This window comes from Mytilus edulis, chromosome 1 (assembly GCF_963676685.1).
Source record: "Mytilus edulis chromosome 1, xbMytEdul2.2, whole genome shotgun sequence".
In the NCBI taxonomy this organism is placed as follows: domain Eukaryota; kingdom Metazoa; phylum Mollusca; class Bivalvia; order Mytilida; family Mytilidae; genus Mytilus; species Mytilus edulis.
The window spans coordinates 81,538,504-81,554,698 of NC_092344.1; the positions used below are offsets into that span (position 1 = coordinate 81,538,504).

The following is a 16,195-nucleotide window of genomic DNA, read 5'->3' on the forward strand; positions in this document are numbered from 1 at the left end:
CTGTCTCTTCCTTTTCACTTAGTGAACACGGAATTGCCCTATGTTAAAAATAAATACAAGGACAACACTTTTATTGCGTTAAAGCTTGTAATTTATATTTGTTTAGTTCAAATTTAAATGTTTATGCACATGTAATTCAGTATTTGTCCTTTAGGAACATTTATAATAATATGTTATTATACCGGCTACCTCAAACAATTATAGTTACTGATGATAAAATTATATAACATTCTGGTACAAAAAGTCATAGGATTTACATATAAGATGATCGCTCAAATAGTTTTATAACACATTTCCTTGTTATTTTGGCTAATATTACACAATAGTGTAAAACTGTGTTATAGTAGTCTCATTACAGTCCGGCCTCGCCCATTAACACTCGGATAAATAAGAAAATGTGATGTCAACTGGTACATCTTTGTTTATTGAAAAATCATGACTGAACGGCAAGTCTTATGAAGTTCATGCTATTATTGCACCCTCAACTTATGGTAATGCATTAGGTTTATAAATATCTTCTTTAAAGTGTTCTTTTATGGCTAAGTTGAATATCTCATTTTTTAGATATAGAAAAAATTAGGTACCGACAATTTATCTTTTAGAGGTAGGGGCCTTTTTTCAAATAGTTTATTTCGGAATTGAAGGGATAAACAAGTTTGTTTCTTCTGAAAATAAGTATTAAAAATTTTGACTAAAAAAGATTAATCTTAATCCTGTTTGTTATTTCTTTATTAGTATTATTATGTTTGAAAAAGAAAACAACATACTGATGTCTAAATTGAAGTCAAATTACATATCAAACCCTCTTAAATCACACCATACCATATCAAAGATGCTGTCATATGTACAGTTCAGATTTGGCCTGAGGAAAATCGAACACAGACTTTGTTGAAACTGTTTAAGCTTAGTTCAAGCAGTATGGTTAAAAAAAATAGTCTAATATAGTTCAATTTTATATTGTTATTTACAATTGTTCATTGGGCCCGTGTGTCAATACATTGAATATACATCTCAACTTCCATCTATGTATGTTAGACATTTATAAGATGAATAGCAATGGCGGATCCTGGGGCGCACTGAGCACTGAGCATTTTGATCGCCCTAAAAAAAAATTAAAAAATCTCATATTTTCACGATGTATATATAATTTTTTAGTTTAAAATAAAATAAAATTTTGAAAATATAAGATAACATATACAAACTTATGTGTATATTCATTTTTTTGACAATTATGCTCCTCCCTTTCGAAAACGCTGGACCCGCCTTTGAATAGTTAAATCCTGATATACGCAGGAGTTTCAAAGTGGAATCCTGACATTCTACCTTATTTGGAAAAACTACCTGCATATATATTGACCCTGTCAAATTTCTTTTATGTCTTATAAAAACTTACATATCACATAATCATGTAAAGGTAAGATGCCAAAATAGTTTACATTTTATTAATGCACTTTAAAAGTAAAGAAATGAAAGATTATTAGCTATTTACTGAGTTAATGAATATTTCCCAGTTGACACCTGTGGAGTTTTGGTCATTATAACCACAAATAACATTGAATATCTTCTTGGTCTATAGTATTGACATAGGTCAAGTGATTCTTAACACTTAGGTAGTTTATTAATGGTAATATGTTGACACCACAACTTAAATTGTCATTGTTAATAAATCTTATTACTTTTACTGATCAGTACGTATGTTGCCCCAGGAATATCACCTGTTATGCCATTAGATATTTATCTATATTATAAAACGTTGACATCTTCGAGATAAACTAGGATCATGTCCAATCGGGATCCAGATCAAAAACCGTTACACAAGATGTGATAATAACGGACATCGCCTAACTCTGATTAACATGATGAAGACATATAGTTACATAAATAAATAGGGCATGAATTTCCGTTACCCAGACATTTTATTATCATATTTAACAAATGTAACAGAGCATTGAAGTTTTATTATAATAAGCGACTATTTTTTACTATCACAGTTACAAGGCTGTTTCCAAAGCCAAAGTTACTTTAATGTCTGGCCTACTCGGTTCGTTTCGTTTTTTAGGACGAAAAACATCATCCATGTCTCTGTAATCTTTGTGGACTTTATTTGTCAATTCTTGTTTAGTAAGTTCGTCCTCGTCATGAAAAATGCCATCATCAGATTCAGTGCTTAGTATTTGTATTTTATTCTCTTTTTTTGACTCTCTTTTATTTTTTGTATTAGGCTTATTGTCCATGAGAGACCTCCTTCTTTCTGGTAACTTTGGCACTGTTTCAGACAATCTCTCGTTGCTAGTCAATATCACAGGTAAACTTTGGCGTCTTATATTCATTCCTTCAATTCCTTTGGCTGCAAGAGGGAAGCTCTTTGTTGTATTTAATGTTTCTGTAGACCCAAAATAGTCTGACGTAAAACTGAGATTACGCGCATGTCCGATAGAATTTGTTTCTGTTCTAAACTTTGTATTTCCTTCAGAGTTTACTTTGGTATTAGTGTTAGCAGCGTCTTGTTTGGTTAGTTTTTTATTTGTCGTCTGATCACCTGCCCATTCTGTAAGAATAGTTTTCAAATCTTTTTCAACACTGGGCGAGGTCTCCATTTTATCTTTCATTTTTATATCAGAAGAACTGCCATACTGTCTTGTAACAGCATGTACAGGAGAAGGAAAGTTATATTGAAGTTTAAAATCGGATATTAATTTGGAAACAGAATCTCCCCTTTCAAACTGTTTTGTAATAACAGCTTCACATTGGAAGCTTGCCCTACGAAGTTTTGGACGGATCGATCGGTCAATCGGAGGTGGCTTACTATTAGTTAAAGTGTCCACTTGAATACTGGCCCTTCGTCTAGGCTGAATTTGTGGCGGCTGAGCTGTCGGGAAATTTCTTCGAAAACTTTCTAAAATTTGTTCATTTGTGCGAGTTTTTATTTGGTCATCTATTTCTCTTGATGAACGATTAAGCGACTCCGTGCTTCCACTTATATTACTGTCGCTACTACACATGCTAATGTCCTTTAGTGAATCATCACTACAAATACTAAAACGGACTTTGGAGTGATGGCTTTCATCATTCGTGGTTTCGACATGAAATTCACTGTTAACCTGTGACTCTTCTTTGATAATAGCTAAACTTGAAGACGATAGTCTGACTGGACTACTTCTTATCTGGTTCTACAAAAATAAATATAAGCTGTTACTCATTTTACTAACAATTGTTCTTTTTTTGCTATGTTTTTAAACATGAACAGTGTGGAATATGAAAATGAAGCGACTTGAGATATCAATATATATGAAAGATACACTGTTCCAAAAGCCTCATTTACGATCAGTTGTCTGAATGCCTTGGTTATGCTTACATTGTGTATAGAAATGTCGGAGAACGCATATAGATTTTAAAAATATAAATTTGTTAAAAGATGAAAGTCAGACCTTGAAACGGGGGTCAACTGCTGTGTAAATTATTGTTCAATATTATTTTTTTATGGATACATATCATAACGGATCAAAGATAAATTAAGAACCTGAACGTAAACAAAGTCATGAAAATATTTAAAACTGATCTTGTCATAAATAATAAAAGTTTTTAAACTGGTCATACTATTTTGACCTGTATATATTTTGGGACAGACACAAATGAATGATTTGAGGATTTCATTTTGAAAAAAAACCCCAAAGGTTTAACATAATTATTCACAAATGAGCATTGTTAATGTTAGTACTTATGTTCAAATGTATCGGAAGGATGGAAAAGGGGGGGGGTATATATTTTTTTACTTTCGATACACCGACAGTTGCTGGAGGTGTGGTATTTTAAAATAGGAAGCACATGTTTTAATAAGCATAAATCTTCGAAATTGTTTTTCAATACTAAGACCAACGGATAGCATAATTCATAGATTGTGTTTTTGTTTATGTTATCTAATTCTCAAAAGTTTCTATAAATCAACATATTGACAAGTCTGGAGTAATTGAAATCTCGTTACAAGATTTACTGTAAATGTCCGGAATTCTAATGACCGTCTGAGAGGCCATTATCCTCAATAAAGGTTCGCTCTTATATAATTTAAATGTATTACATGTTATTTGTATGTGACTTATTTATCAATAAGATTTGTTATTGTACGAGATAAGAGATTGATATTACAATATGATACCAATAATGAACAAATAAATAACAACTTTACGGTGTAAATCTCAGTGTATTATTGAAAAAATTTGCAAAGAATTTCATTTTCATTTTAATTGAATGATATGTGATCCACTATAAGTAAAGCCTGACCAATAGGGAATACAATTGAGAATGGAAATGAGGAATGTGTCATAGTGACAACAACCCAACATAGAAAACCGCCGAAAAATGGGACAGGGTTAAAGACTGTTTGCGCTGAAGGAATCAACATAGCGCAAATAGAGTTACACTGTAATCGACAGAAACATGCATGTATAATCACGAGTATTGTCCTTTGATACTGTAGGCCAATACTCTTTTTAATTAAATTGTTAGAGTTAGAGAATTAGCTAAGGAACAAAATAAGATAAATAATGATAAGTTATGGAACTTATTTTTGCGATATTTGATTCTATTAATTGGCGAGTAAAGGCTAACTCGGATTGTACATTATATGTAGCAATCACTTGTCTAAAATAGTGTAATAGAGATAACTTTTTTAGATGCTGAACCATATTGCTAGATTTTCGATACTATTTGTAAAAACAATACGAATACGAGAAATAAAAAAAAAGTATAAAATTTGTGTCATTTTTTTTACAAATTATTTACAACAGACCAGTTGCCTACTCGATCAAAGGATTTCTCTTCTATGTTACTGTATACAAACGTAAAACCAACGGGCTGATTTCTCGATAATCCGAATGACGCCCTTGACATGACTGAAAGTAAAGTCTTATTTCAAAGCCTTTAAAAAGTAAATTCTTGATAGATTCCAATGATTTAAATATGAAATATTTGAATTTTAAACATGTGTATGTATATAGAGAAGGCATTAAATTAATACTCTTATCTATAAAGAAGATGAAAAGATATTTATATTAATTCAACATTGGGGATTTATTTGACTTAAAATGTAAACCGATAGAAATGCGATTATATATGTATCATATCCCTGGACTTGCTGATGTGAGAGAATGTTTTTCCTAGGGCTGTCATGTTTTTCTTTGGTCACACTTTAATTGCATTTAAAGAGAGAAATCTTAAATGCTTCATTACCCCTGTCTAATTCTCCGTAAAATAATTATCGAGTGTTCCGTGTTTAAAATATTCCATATATGTATATCGCTATTATTACAAACCATGAAAATGTCTGATCGTTGTAGATGATTAGTGGAAGGTCGTAGCTGTGGACAACACGTGCGCATAAAAAGGTCCTTAAGCAAAAATGTAAATTACTTCACATACTTTTTAGTAATTAAAAGAAACATTTAGATGCAATTTTCTAAATTTTGAAAATGTCTCAATATAATTAAAATTTCTGACTGTTATTAAATTAAACAAACCATTTAAACTTAAAAAAACCTTTTTTTTACATTATAATAGTTCTATCAAAAAGAACTTTGTCCACTGAGGATCGCAATGAGGATCCAGTATAATAAGGATCGTGTGGTCTTTGCCAACCTGACTTTAGATTGTATAGAATCGCAATGAGGATCCAGTATAATAAGGATCGCGTGGTCTTAATTGCCAACCTGACTTTAGAGGATCCAGTATAATAAGGATCGTGTGGTCTTTGCCAACCTGACTTTAGAGGATCCAGTATAATAAGGATCGTGTGGTCTTTGCCAACCTGACTTTAGATTGTAGATAATATCAATGATAATAAGGCCGTTTGTTTTCTTTAAAAGTATGTATTCCCTAAGCACTGTATACCAAATAGTCTTTTTTATGATTATTGTTAGATCAAGTTATTTGACGGGTACAAAGGCTTCGTTTCAACTATATACAGCCGATTTCAATGAGCGTGTAGGCACATGTGATATATTTGGTTAGCTTGCTTGCTAGCTGAATCGTGAAGTAATTGTTGGGTTAGGTAAACTACCCTCCACTTAGAGTAGACTAGTCCGACAGATAACCAATCTATTTGTCTGTAGGACTATGCTACTTCGAATGGAGGGTAGTATACCTTACCTAACAATGATCGTTTCGATATATATATATATATATATATGTTAGCGACAATAAGTGAAATCAGGCATTAAGCTCAGCTAACGCCTAGGCAGTACGTCTATTGCCTAAATTATGTTAGGCAGTAGTCTTAAATCCTAGGATTTAAGCTTAAATCCTGAAAAATGTGTGCAGGCATTAAGCGTAATGCCTAAAGTATAAATGCGAGTAAATAAAAGACATTTAAATAAAACTATGTTTGTTACATAATAACATTATGAGAACTGGAGCCTGTTTATCGAAACTGTCCTAAGATCGACCCTATAAGATATTCTTAGGACAGAAATTATGATAAAGTTAGGACCGACTTTCAACATGTCTCAGCATACACATCGAAGCTATCTGAGGATAATCTTAGCAAGGATGTCATAACCGCTGTCCTAAGTATTGGCATAAAAGAAAATAGCAAATGAAAAAATTGAAAAATTGTATCAAATTTAACTAACAACTTTAATTTATATACCGATTTATTATTGGCAAATAATTATTAGTTTTAAATTAAAGGGTAATAAATAATTTTGATATCATAATTGTACATTTAAACTCTTTGAAACAAAACATAAATATAACTATGTTTTAAATTACAATTGAACAAACTCACTGTAAATAGTTAAAATTAAATATAAAATCGGTATAATCATTTATTTATATGCTTTGAGGGAGATGAATTCGAAGTGTCACGGTTTCATACTAAATAGATCAAAGGAAAATATCGTGCATCTTTCATTATAAATACAGAGAACTTCAACTATTTTAATTTTATTACTGCAATTAACATACGTTTGAATATGAGCAAAAGAAAAATAAAACTACAGGGCCCAGTTTCGTCCTAAATATAAAAAAGAAGATGTGGTATGATTGCCAATGAGACAACTGTCCACAAAAGACCGGAATTTAAATCACTCAGAAAACATGTTATTTATATTAAAACGCATCAAATAATAATTTTAAAATATGAAAACTTGATGGAAATTTGTGTTAAAATCATTTTGTTGTCACAAATTGTGGAACTGAAAATGTACTTGTTCAATGAAAAGAATATGGAAAATGGTGTGAGCAATATATCATATCTTAATTTTGTCTACTATTGACCAGTTCAAACCAGTTCGACTAGTGAAGTGTACAAATTTTTAAATGGACATCATGATTACTCTATAGAATCTCCCCCTTTTTTCAATTGAATACAATAAAAAAAAAAAAAAAAAATCTTTTTAATATTTTGTAATGCCGAAAAAACATGAAAAAAGTATGCGTTAGATCTGTTTTTTAAATGCTAAAATTACTAAATAAACTTACTAAATTTGAAGATCTGTCAAATGAATGTATATTTATATGCATAAATTCCAGAGTTTACTTATTGCCTAAAATTATGTTCGGCAATAGGATGAATAATTATCATCAGATTTCAGGAAATAAGCTTAATGCCTGAAAATTTCAGGCAATAACTTAATGCCTAGGCGTTAGCTTATTGCCTAGGATTTAAGCTTAATGCCTAATTTCACTTATTGCCGCTAACATATATATAACAAGACCAATATCGTGTCTGAACCTATTCCGCACAGTTGTTGACAGTGTTGTTTTGAAAAAAAGAAGCTTTAAATGCGCTGTGCAATAAAATTTAGAGTTCTCAAAGATTGACTGATTGTTCTTTGCTTTATGTTACGTCCAGTGGCAAATGTTTCATTCACCTACGGTCAAGTTTGAGTGATTCCGAAGGAAAACCGTAAAAGTTAAACATGAAACAAACTAGGTACTTTGGCCTCTATTACCTCTATAGCATTAATACATTTGTGCAAACTTTAATTAATGTTGAAGAAAATGCAGTTGATGCATTGCACACCCTATGAATCGTCTATTTGAATGGACGGGCGAAGTTAAGCGTTTACATGCCCCACCTTTAGCGATGGAGGCAAACAATGCGTGACAAGTAAAATCTTTCTGTAGAAAATGTTTACAGATCCCGTAGCATTCGAAACATTCGAAACGATTTTGATGATCTCATTAAGTGAGTGTTTTTTTTGCAGTTTTGAAAATCGTTCAATGATTCCTGTTAAATTAGTTGGTATGATGTATATCATTATGTTCTTTGTTAAATAATTGCTTTAATTCCTCTAAAAAAAGCAGAGAGTTAAATTTTGTGAATCTACTTTCTTTCAACTGACACGATTCTATTTGTATTAAAATCGGAAAGAAGCTACTCAAAGGAAACCCACTGGTACCAAAATGAGTTAACAGTACGTACCTACTTACATGTATCTTAGGTAACTCTTAATCTAAAACACTTAATACAATTAACAGAAGAATGGCTGGGATATTAAAACTCACAAATCGAAGAAAACCGAAAAAACGACGAAATAACAAACAACAGTCTACATAGAAAACTTCAGACAGAGCAACACAACTGTAGCCATAACTGCCAACCACGATGGCGTATAATGGACAAACGATATTCTCGAAATAGATCTATAACTAAGTCGTATATATGACTCACTCAATTTTCATTGAATTTGCCAGGAAAACAACTTCTATGGGAAATGTGTGTACATAAATTTTGTTAACACAGAGTAAACTTTGCATATATTTAAAAAAAATGAATTTCTGGTTGATTTCACTTCAAAGTTAATGTGGTTGCAATCTGGGGGGAAACAATATACTAACTAGACCCCTTACAGAATGAAACGATGATTGAACTTGTCCCACGTCCAACATTTATGTCAACAATGTAACTCCGCATGAGAAAAAGGACGGACAACATTAATCTTTTGAGGGGCGATAACACATTCAATTTTTTAAATGATACTAAGTTTGGAGTAAATCAGAAATTGTCATCGTGGTTAATCATATGATAAATAGAAACTGTAATACATACAGTGAGTTATCAGAACGTTTATGTAAAGTACTTTCTGATTTTACATATTGCGATAAAAAATAATTATTTCAAACGGCAACGCATTTGTTACAAAACAAGACATGTCATCAAAAAGCAAGTCATCACTTGAGGTATGCAAATATCACATAACTGTGTAAAGCAGTTTTTTCTTATCCTGTTGTTCATAGAAAATGAGCTTAATGTAAATAAATTTGATTGAACAAATAGATATAGTCATAATGTATTTCTTATAAATTGTATTTGATCTTAATTTTAAATCCTTTGGACTGGATTAAACTTTGGCTCTGTCTAGTAAAATATTTTCAATATTGTTACTTTGAAATAGATTTTCCTTTGCCAACTTAGCAACTATAAACTTAAAAGAAATGATTTAATGAATAAAAAAGACTGATAAACGACTTATCAAACTTCTTTTGTAACTAAAATGTAAATATAAGAATGAGACCTCCTTGATGTTAAATTTGTCGTAGGCCTTTGGACTGTCGGGCCTTTCAGTCATTTTGGACATTCCAAAAATTTTTAAAAGGGAGTCCAGTCTGATTTTCATATATATTTTTTTGGCTCTACTTCAAAGAAATAATAAAAGAAAAAAGAGGTCCAACCTGGATCCTTCCCACTCTAGGTCAGAAAATGAGCATGCCTTTTAAAGTATCCGATGGACAATTTCTCTTGTCTATTCCATTCTTATGAAAATTAACAAAAGCGCTGCATGCTTGCAAATGAAAAAAAAAAGATGTAATTCTACCAATGTTGTCATTTTATAAAGAAATATTTACTTTTAGGGTTTATCTCTGAAAGTTAAAACAAGTACTAGTATACTAGCCCTGATTTGTTTCAAATCTGATGGTCCTTTTCCATTCTTAAACATTAACAAATTGTTTTGTTATCGATTAGGCCGTTATAGTTTTCTCAATTGAATTGTTTCATATTTTTCAAGTCGGTGCCTTTTATAGTCGACCATAAAACGGGTATGGATTTACACATTGTTGAAGGCAGCACGGTTGCCTATGATTGCTTACAACCACTTCATTTGGACTTTGGTCGATAGTTCAAATTGTCCCATTTGCAAACATACCACATCACTTTTATATATAAGTCGGATGAATGTTCGTGACCCCTTGATAGTAACTATACATATGCCTTATGTGTCTCATGTAGTACATTAATGTTATGTGCGTTAGAAAGTTGATATTTATGAAGGGGGTTAGAATCGGTCTTTATAGAGACAAGTCAGAGGGTCATGTTCTTTTCAATAAGCCCAATATGAACAATTTACAGACGAGCGACGGATTGTCAATTTTTGAATGGATATTAGAACAATGAATTTTTCTTCTATTTTCTATTTCTTTATCTACATTAATTACAGAGAGGTCCGAAAAATTTCCAGTTTAATTAAACATAAACCGACTACTGACTACCCAAGGTAGGTTTATTTTAGTTAGTTACTTAAGAATCCCCGATCAAGGTATCGATATCACCCTAGACGGTGTAAGTGTAATTAAAGTACAGCTAACAGGACAAAATGTAAATATAGAACTTGTCATCGAGGCATTTTTTTTTGTACTTAGTCTGTCCTTATGTACAAATATTTTCCCATAATTGCCAAAATTTAAACTAGAACTCATTTGTGGATTGTTGACAAATAGTTTCTTAACAAGCTAAAAAAAAACAATATTTAAATTAGAATATGATTTTTCGTCCAATATAAAATAACACAATGAAAATTTGAGTCTTTTACAACCGAAAAAGGTTTCATTTATTGTGTATGCCTTGGGGTTTCATAGACCTATTTTTGAATAGCGTAAAAAATGCCTCACAGTCAGAGGTGTCGGTACAACGTTGTACAATATGTATTACTATTGTTGAAACATGCCTCAGTCTAGACACGAGAGAGAAAAGTTACAATTTTATGAAGTGAAAATTTTGTTTATAATATCTTAAAATTGACCAAAACAAATGCTCATAGCAAAGGAGCTGCAAACGGTTAGATTAACGTCGTTTCTATTATGTGTCATGTCACTTTGTCAGACAAGAAAATCAGTGTATACCTTACTTTTGTCCTAGGCATAAGGATAGTGTTTAAATATATTATCATTTTGTTACTTTATGACGTAAGTTTCGTAGATTATATAAGACTGCACTAAGGTTACCCTCATTTACTTTGATACAGTTGATGTATATTGATCGACCGATCGTAAATTTTTAAATGTAAATACACTATTTTCATATTGAAAAAGTCATTAAGTTTAAACATATATGGAAATTTGAAACTTGATGAGACGTCTCTTTTGACAAGTTAAACATATAGGTGATTTTTTTAAATAAAATTAATAATTCAAATTTACCATTCTAATTACCGGTATTTTATTTTGAATGAAAGATTGATTTTTGCTGGCTTACCGTCCAGTGACAATTATTTCCTACATATTCAGGACATCAGAATGGAAGAAGATAGGTAGTTGTACGGACTAGCACAGTTTGTTTAACAGTTCAATAACATCATACACATGTATCAATAATGAAAATAATAACAAACCTTTTCTTGAGGGACTAATGTAGCTGTTATGTCTTCCACCATTTTCCCATGTTTCTGTCGTAACATTTTTAGTTCCTCCAAACCAGCAACGTTTGCTTCATATTTTTGTTGAAAACGTGAATCTGGTTTCTTGAGTATTGGTACACGTAATCCACCAGGCAAGTCATCCAATGATCGACTTCTAGGGACATACTCTGGTGGCTTCTTTGGTTGTCTGGTATACTTAATGATGCTTTCAGCATCTTTGTCAGTCTCATCACTAAATATTTGCGTCCCCATTTTGGAAATTTACACAAGGTTACGTTTTAACATAGACACTTCTCATTTTTCTAAACTGAATAGCGTTTATTAGATTTTCTGTCCATTTTCTCACTGTCCTGTGGCGATGAAAGTGATACTTAAATAAACTAATTGCTGAATAGATAGACACTACTTTTTCATTTCTCGACGGGAATATCCAGACTATAGAAAAAATACAGATCACGCACAGAATGTTATTTATTTTATATGTAGAGTTACGTGCCTTCGAGCATTTCGAAATTCAGTATAAAACGTATTTATATATCAAAAACATTTTTCAATTTGAACATTTAAGGCTGCTATAACTATCTACACTGATAAGATATGCTTTAAATATCAAATTTATATACATCACCTCCAGGCGAACCAACAAATCACGTGCTTATTCAAAATTCTTAGTATTAGAGTTAAAAGATATTATAGTGAAAAGAAGGTAATTTATTTAACCGAGGACGGTATGCGAAAGAAATATATTTTCTACCTGAATTAACAAGTTTATTTACATACTTATTTAGAACCGTGAAACTTTATTTTCATATCAATGAATTGAATCAATATTGAAAAACATTCTTGCTTATTTTTACGAAATATTATATATTTGATATGAAAATCTATCAAAGTTATCCAACTGTAAAAATTAAATTTTCCTAATGTCAATGCTAGAATAGTGTCCTGTATTGAATAGTTGTGAGTTTGCAAGGTGTCGAATAATGAAATAATTTAAGTAACAATTTAATGTGGTTTTGTTTTACGACAGTTATAGCCGAATTCAAACAATATTTCCGTTACACATTGTTTTTATTTGTTCCTTTAGGCCTAGACTTCAAATTCTATTTAACATAAATTTCAAACATTGCTGAACATTCACATACAAATGATATAAAAAATCAATCTTAGTAAAAATCGTAGGACGTCAAATTTAATTTAATGAGCATGGATGTCAAAACTTCTATTATCAAAAATCCATTCAGATCTAAAAGTTTGAACAATTACTGTAAATGTAAAGTGCATCTAAATGCAATAATAATACAAAGATAAAGAAAATCTGATAGAAATATGGGATCCCTTTGCCAGAAATGAAGATGTGAAAATAACGAAAGAATTCACGATAAAATGAAGAGGATGTTAATGTAACATCACCAGTCTGTCCGTTTTTGTGTTCCATATTTGAATTAAATCCCTTTCACGTATATCAAAAATCATTTACAGATGATGTGCATTAATAAATTATAAATTTTAAAAGGAATAAAAAAAAAACAAAATCAAGTACATGTATGAACCTGGAAAAGCGAGCAACCTTTAAAATCCATACCTTGCTTGTCAGCTGAAGAGGGTTATAATGTAATTAAGCACAGTCGTCCTGAGGGAGATTTGTGGATATATTATGCGTGGCAACGGACGGACGAATAAATGAACACATGGTACCCCTACTTTAATATGTTAAGAAAACATTTCAGGGTGGAGCATAAATACGACCAAACATGAATACATGCAAATGTGGATTAAACTTCATTTGGACAGCAATGCGACATCTTTTAAAACAGTTATCCAAAGTTAGCATGTAGAGATCATCATACGACAAATCATGATAGCAAAGAAATCTCGCTTAAAAACGTGCTTCCAAGGGTGACTCAAGGATAAGAAATATTGTTTTCTTTCGACCGGCAGTAAAACCCTAGCCGAAGTGGGGCGCCCGTTTGGCTGTGCGGGATGTGCAAGTACGCTATCCCCACCGGTGAGAGACGTAAAATATAATGTCTCGTAAAGAGAGTGACAAGTTAAGGACCATTGCACTAATTCTGATGATATATACGTAGGTGGCATGTTGGAAGGCAGAATTTCCGTCCGTATTCACAATATCCTCCTTTTCAAGTGGCAGTCAAGAATTCCCAGATCTTCACCGTTCCGGACGTCCTCTATTTCTGAGCTTCTGATTGTATTTATGGTTAACGTGGCTAGTCCTGGACATGTATGATATATTTGCCACTGGACCAAAGGATCTTTTTTTCAAAATATTTGCGTGGCATTCTTTCTATATTTTCTAGTTTGTCCAAGAGGCAGGCCCCTTCGCGGTTAGTTCGGCCATATTTGATAGGTGGCAGATTTTCATAATTGAGATAAAAATGGTGTGAAAAATACGAGAAAACATCATCATTAAAACAGAGCAGTTGCTTGGAAATATGCTTATTGGATTTCCCATATTTCAGTCAACAATTGAGATTCCAAATATTTTTATCAGAATGGACTGATATAATGTGAAAATTTCTTTAAGAACACTATTCATCCTATACCTGCAAACTGTAATTCGAACTGGTCAATTGGTGTTTGACATAAGAAATCTATGGGCCCCATAACTACACATCATGCAAACTAATCAGAAACAATGAAAAGCTATATAACAGTTTGACTTTTATTTCATAGAGAAAAAAAAAATGACCAATAAAAACTACTTTTAGTAATCATTTTGCTATTTTTTAGGGCTGTTTGTTAGAGAAATTTCTTTTTATAACTCATCTTTGTTAAAGTTAAATTTAGCCAAAAAATTTGAACAACACTGAGAATTAAAAGTATTACATGAAACTTAAGATCTCTCAAGTTGAAATTTATTTCTATTTTGAAATATATTTGTATAGCACTATTATAGTCAATTGTAAAATATCTTAATTAAACAGATATTTTACATGGTTTTAGCGCTCTTTGTCTCGTCAATCCGTTACAAATAAAGATCTCTCTCAAAATCAAAGTTCTTCTAATTCAACTTTACAGGCGTGATATTAAATCAAATGAAAAACTCTCTTATTAAGTAACAAATCTTTTAACTTTATCCGTAAATCTCTCTGCATACACGGTACAATGCACACACAAAAAAACCCACAAAAAACCAACACATATTACAAAAGAAAGTAGATATTTTGAGAGGAATTATTGAAGGATCTCAAATGTAATAAAAGACTTCTATTATTTACCTTAAATATATATATATATATATAAGTGAAGCCGAGGTGGTCGAGTGGTATAGCGCGTCGGATACCTTGGCAGTGCAGGCGATTTGATATCACGATATCCCGGCGAGGGAAGAACCAAAAATTTGCAAAAGCAAATTTACAGATCTAACATTGTTGATGATTAGACGAGTTATATATATATATATATAGCCCAGGTGGTCGTGTGGTCTAGCGGGACGGCTGCAGTGCAGGCGATTTGGTGTCACGATATCACAGTAGCATGGGTTCGAATCCCGACGAGGGAAGAACCAAAAATTTGCGTTATGTATTATAAATATTTCTAAATATAAAATAACCGCGGCTCTTTTTCCACTATAGCCGAGGCCAATATATTAATATACATGCATGTATTCGTTCAAAATAAGAGTCCCAAAGAATTCGGAATCATGGATGTGGATAGTCTTTAAGACTTTTTTAATATATTTTTAAAGAGTTTTTATAATTTGTTAGTGGGAGTGATAAGAGTTATGTAGGACTGGTTACCTTTATGACATTAAAGGTTTAGTCTGAAAGCAGTTCCGACATTTAATTGAAAATGTGGACGTTCGTCAGACTTGTCAAATGTGCATCTTAATCACGTATTACATATATATTCAATTTTTACAGGCATGCATACAATTCTGTTTTTGATTGATGAGTTGTTATGAGTGATGAATTTTTGGCCTTGTAAATGTATCTAAAAATATGTGTTCAGTGAAGTATTTAATGCAGTGATTTAACATTCATGTCACACTTGCCCCAGAAATGATCAAAACTAATGAATTTTAACGTGGAAAGAAAGTGTTTCTTCAATCAATGATTTACAAAAATTAAGTTAAAATTCGGCCATTTTGATTAAACTTAACTAACATCACACATGCACAAACAAAAAAACACATAGCATGGTAGGCTGCAAGAGATATTACAATAAAAAATCTAAAAGAGTTAAAACTTACATCTAAATTAATTAGAACTTGTAACACTTAGGGAATTATCATTTTTTATCTGGAAAGGGGCTGGTCATTTTGAAATCAAACACATAAAACTTTCCCTACCCCCCTCCCCCCCGCCCCCCCCCGCCCCCCCCCCACCTTCCTCATAATATTTCACCATTTATATTTATCATCCCTTAAGGGCTTAACAATACAGTTTTGATCCCGTATTTTGATAAAAATGTCCATAAAGACCATTTTTACCTCATTAAATTAAATATGTAATAACAAATATACCTTCATGTGCTACTTTTTGAGTAAAATGAGGTCGAAATTTTGTGATATTTGCTCAAAATTCGGATTTGTGGCCGTATTT

At 31.8% G+C, this 16,195-nt stretch overlaps 1 protein-coding gene across 1 annotated transcript; it reads right to left on the reverse strand.

The window, feature by feature from the left end:
- Positions 1–1,897: 1,897 nt before the first annotated feature.
- On the reverse strand, positions 1,898–12,287 carry LOC139491840 (uncharacterized). The gene is made up of 2 exons (XM_071279737.1): positions 11,604–12,287; positions 1,898–3,170 (listed from the first exon to the last, which is right to left on the reverse strand). The coding sequence occupies exons 1-2, from the start codon at positions 11,880–11,882 to the stop codon at positions 1,992–1,994; spliced, it is 1,458 nt and encodes a 485-aa protein (XP_071135838.1). The 5' UTR covers positions 11,883–12,287; the 3' UTR covers positions 1,898–1,991.
- Positions 12,288–16,195: the final 3,908 nt, after the last annotated feature.

Bases quoted from the DNA above. Each gene is read 5' to 3' on its own strand.
- LOC139491840 (XM_071279737.1), bottom strand. From the start codon at position 11,882: ATGGGGACGCAAATATTTAGTGATGAGACTGACAAAGATGCTGAAAGC. The intron at 3,171-11,603 runs GTTTGTTATTAT...TTATTTTTGTAG, and splicing joins CATTAGTCCCTCAAGAAAAG to AACCAGATAAGAAGTAGTCC.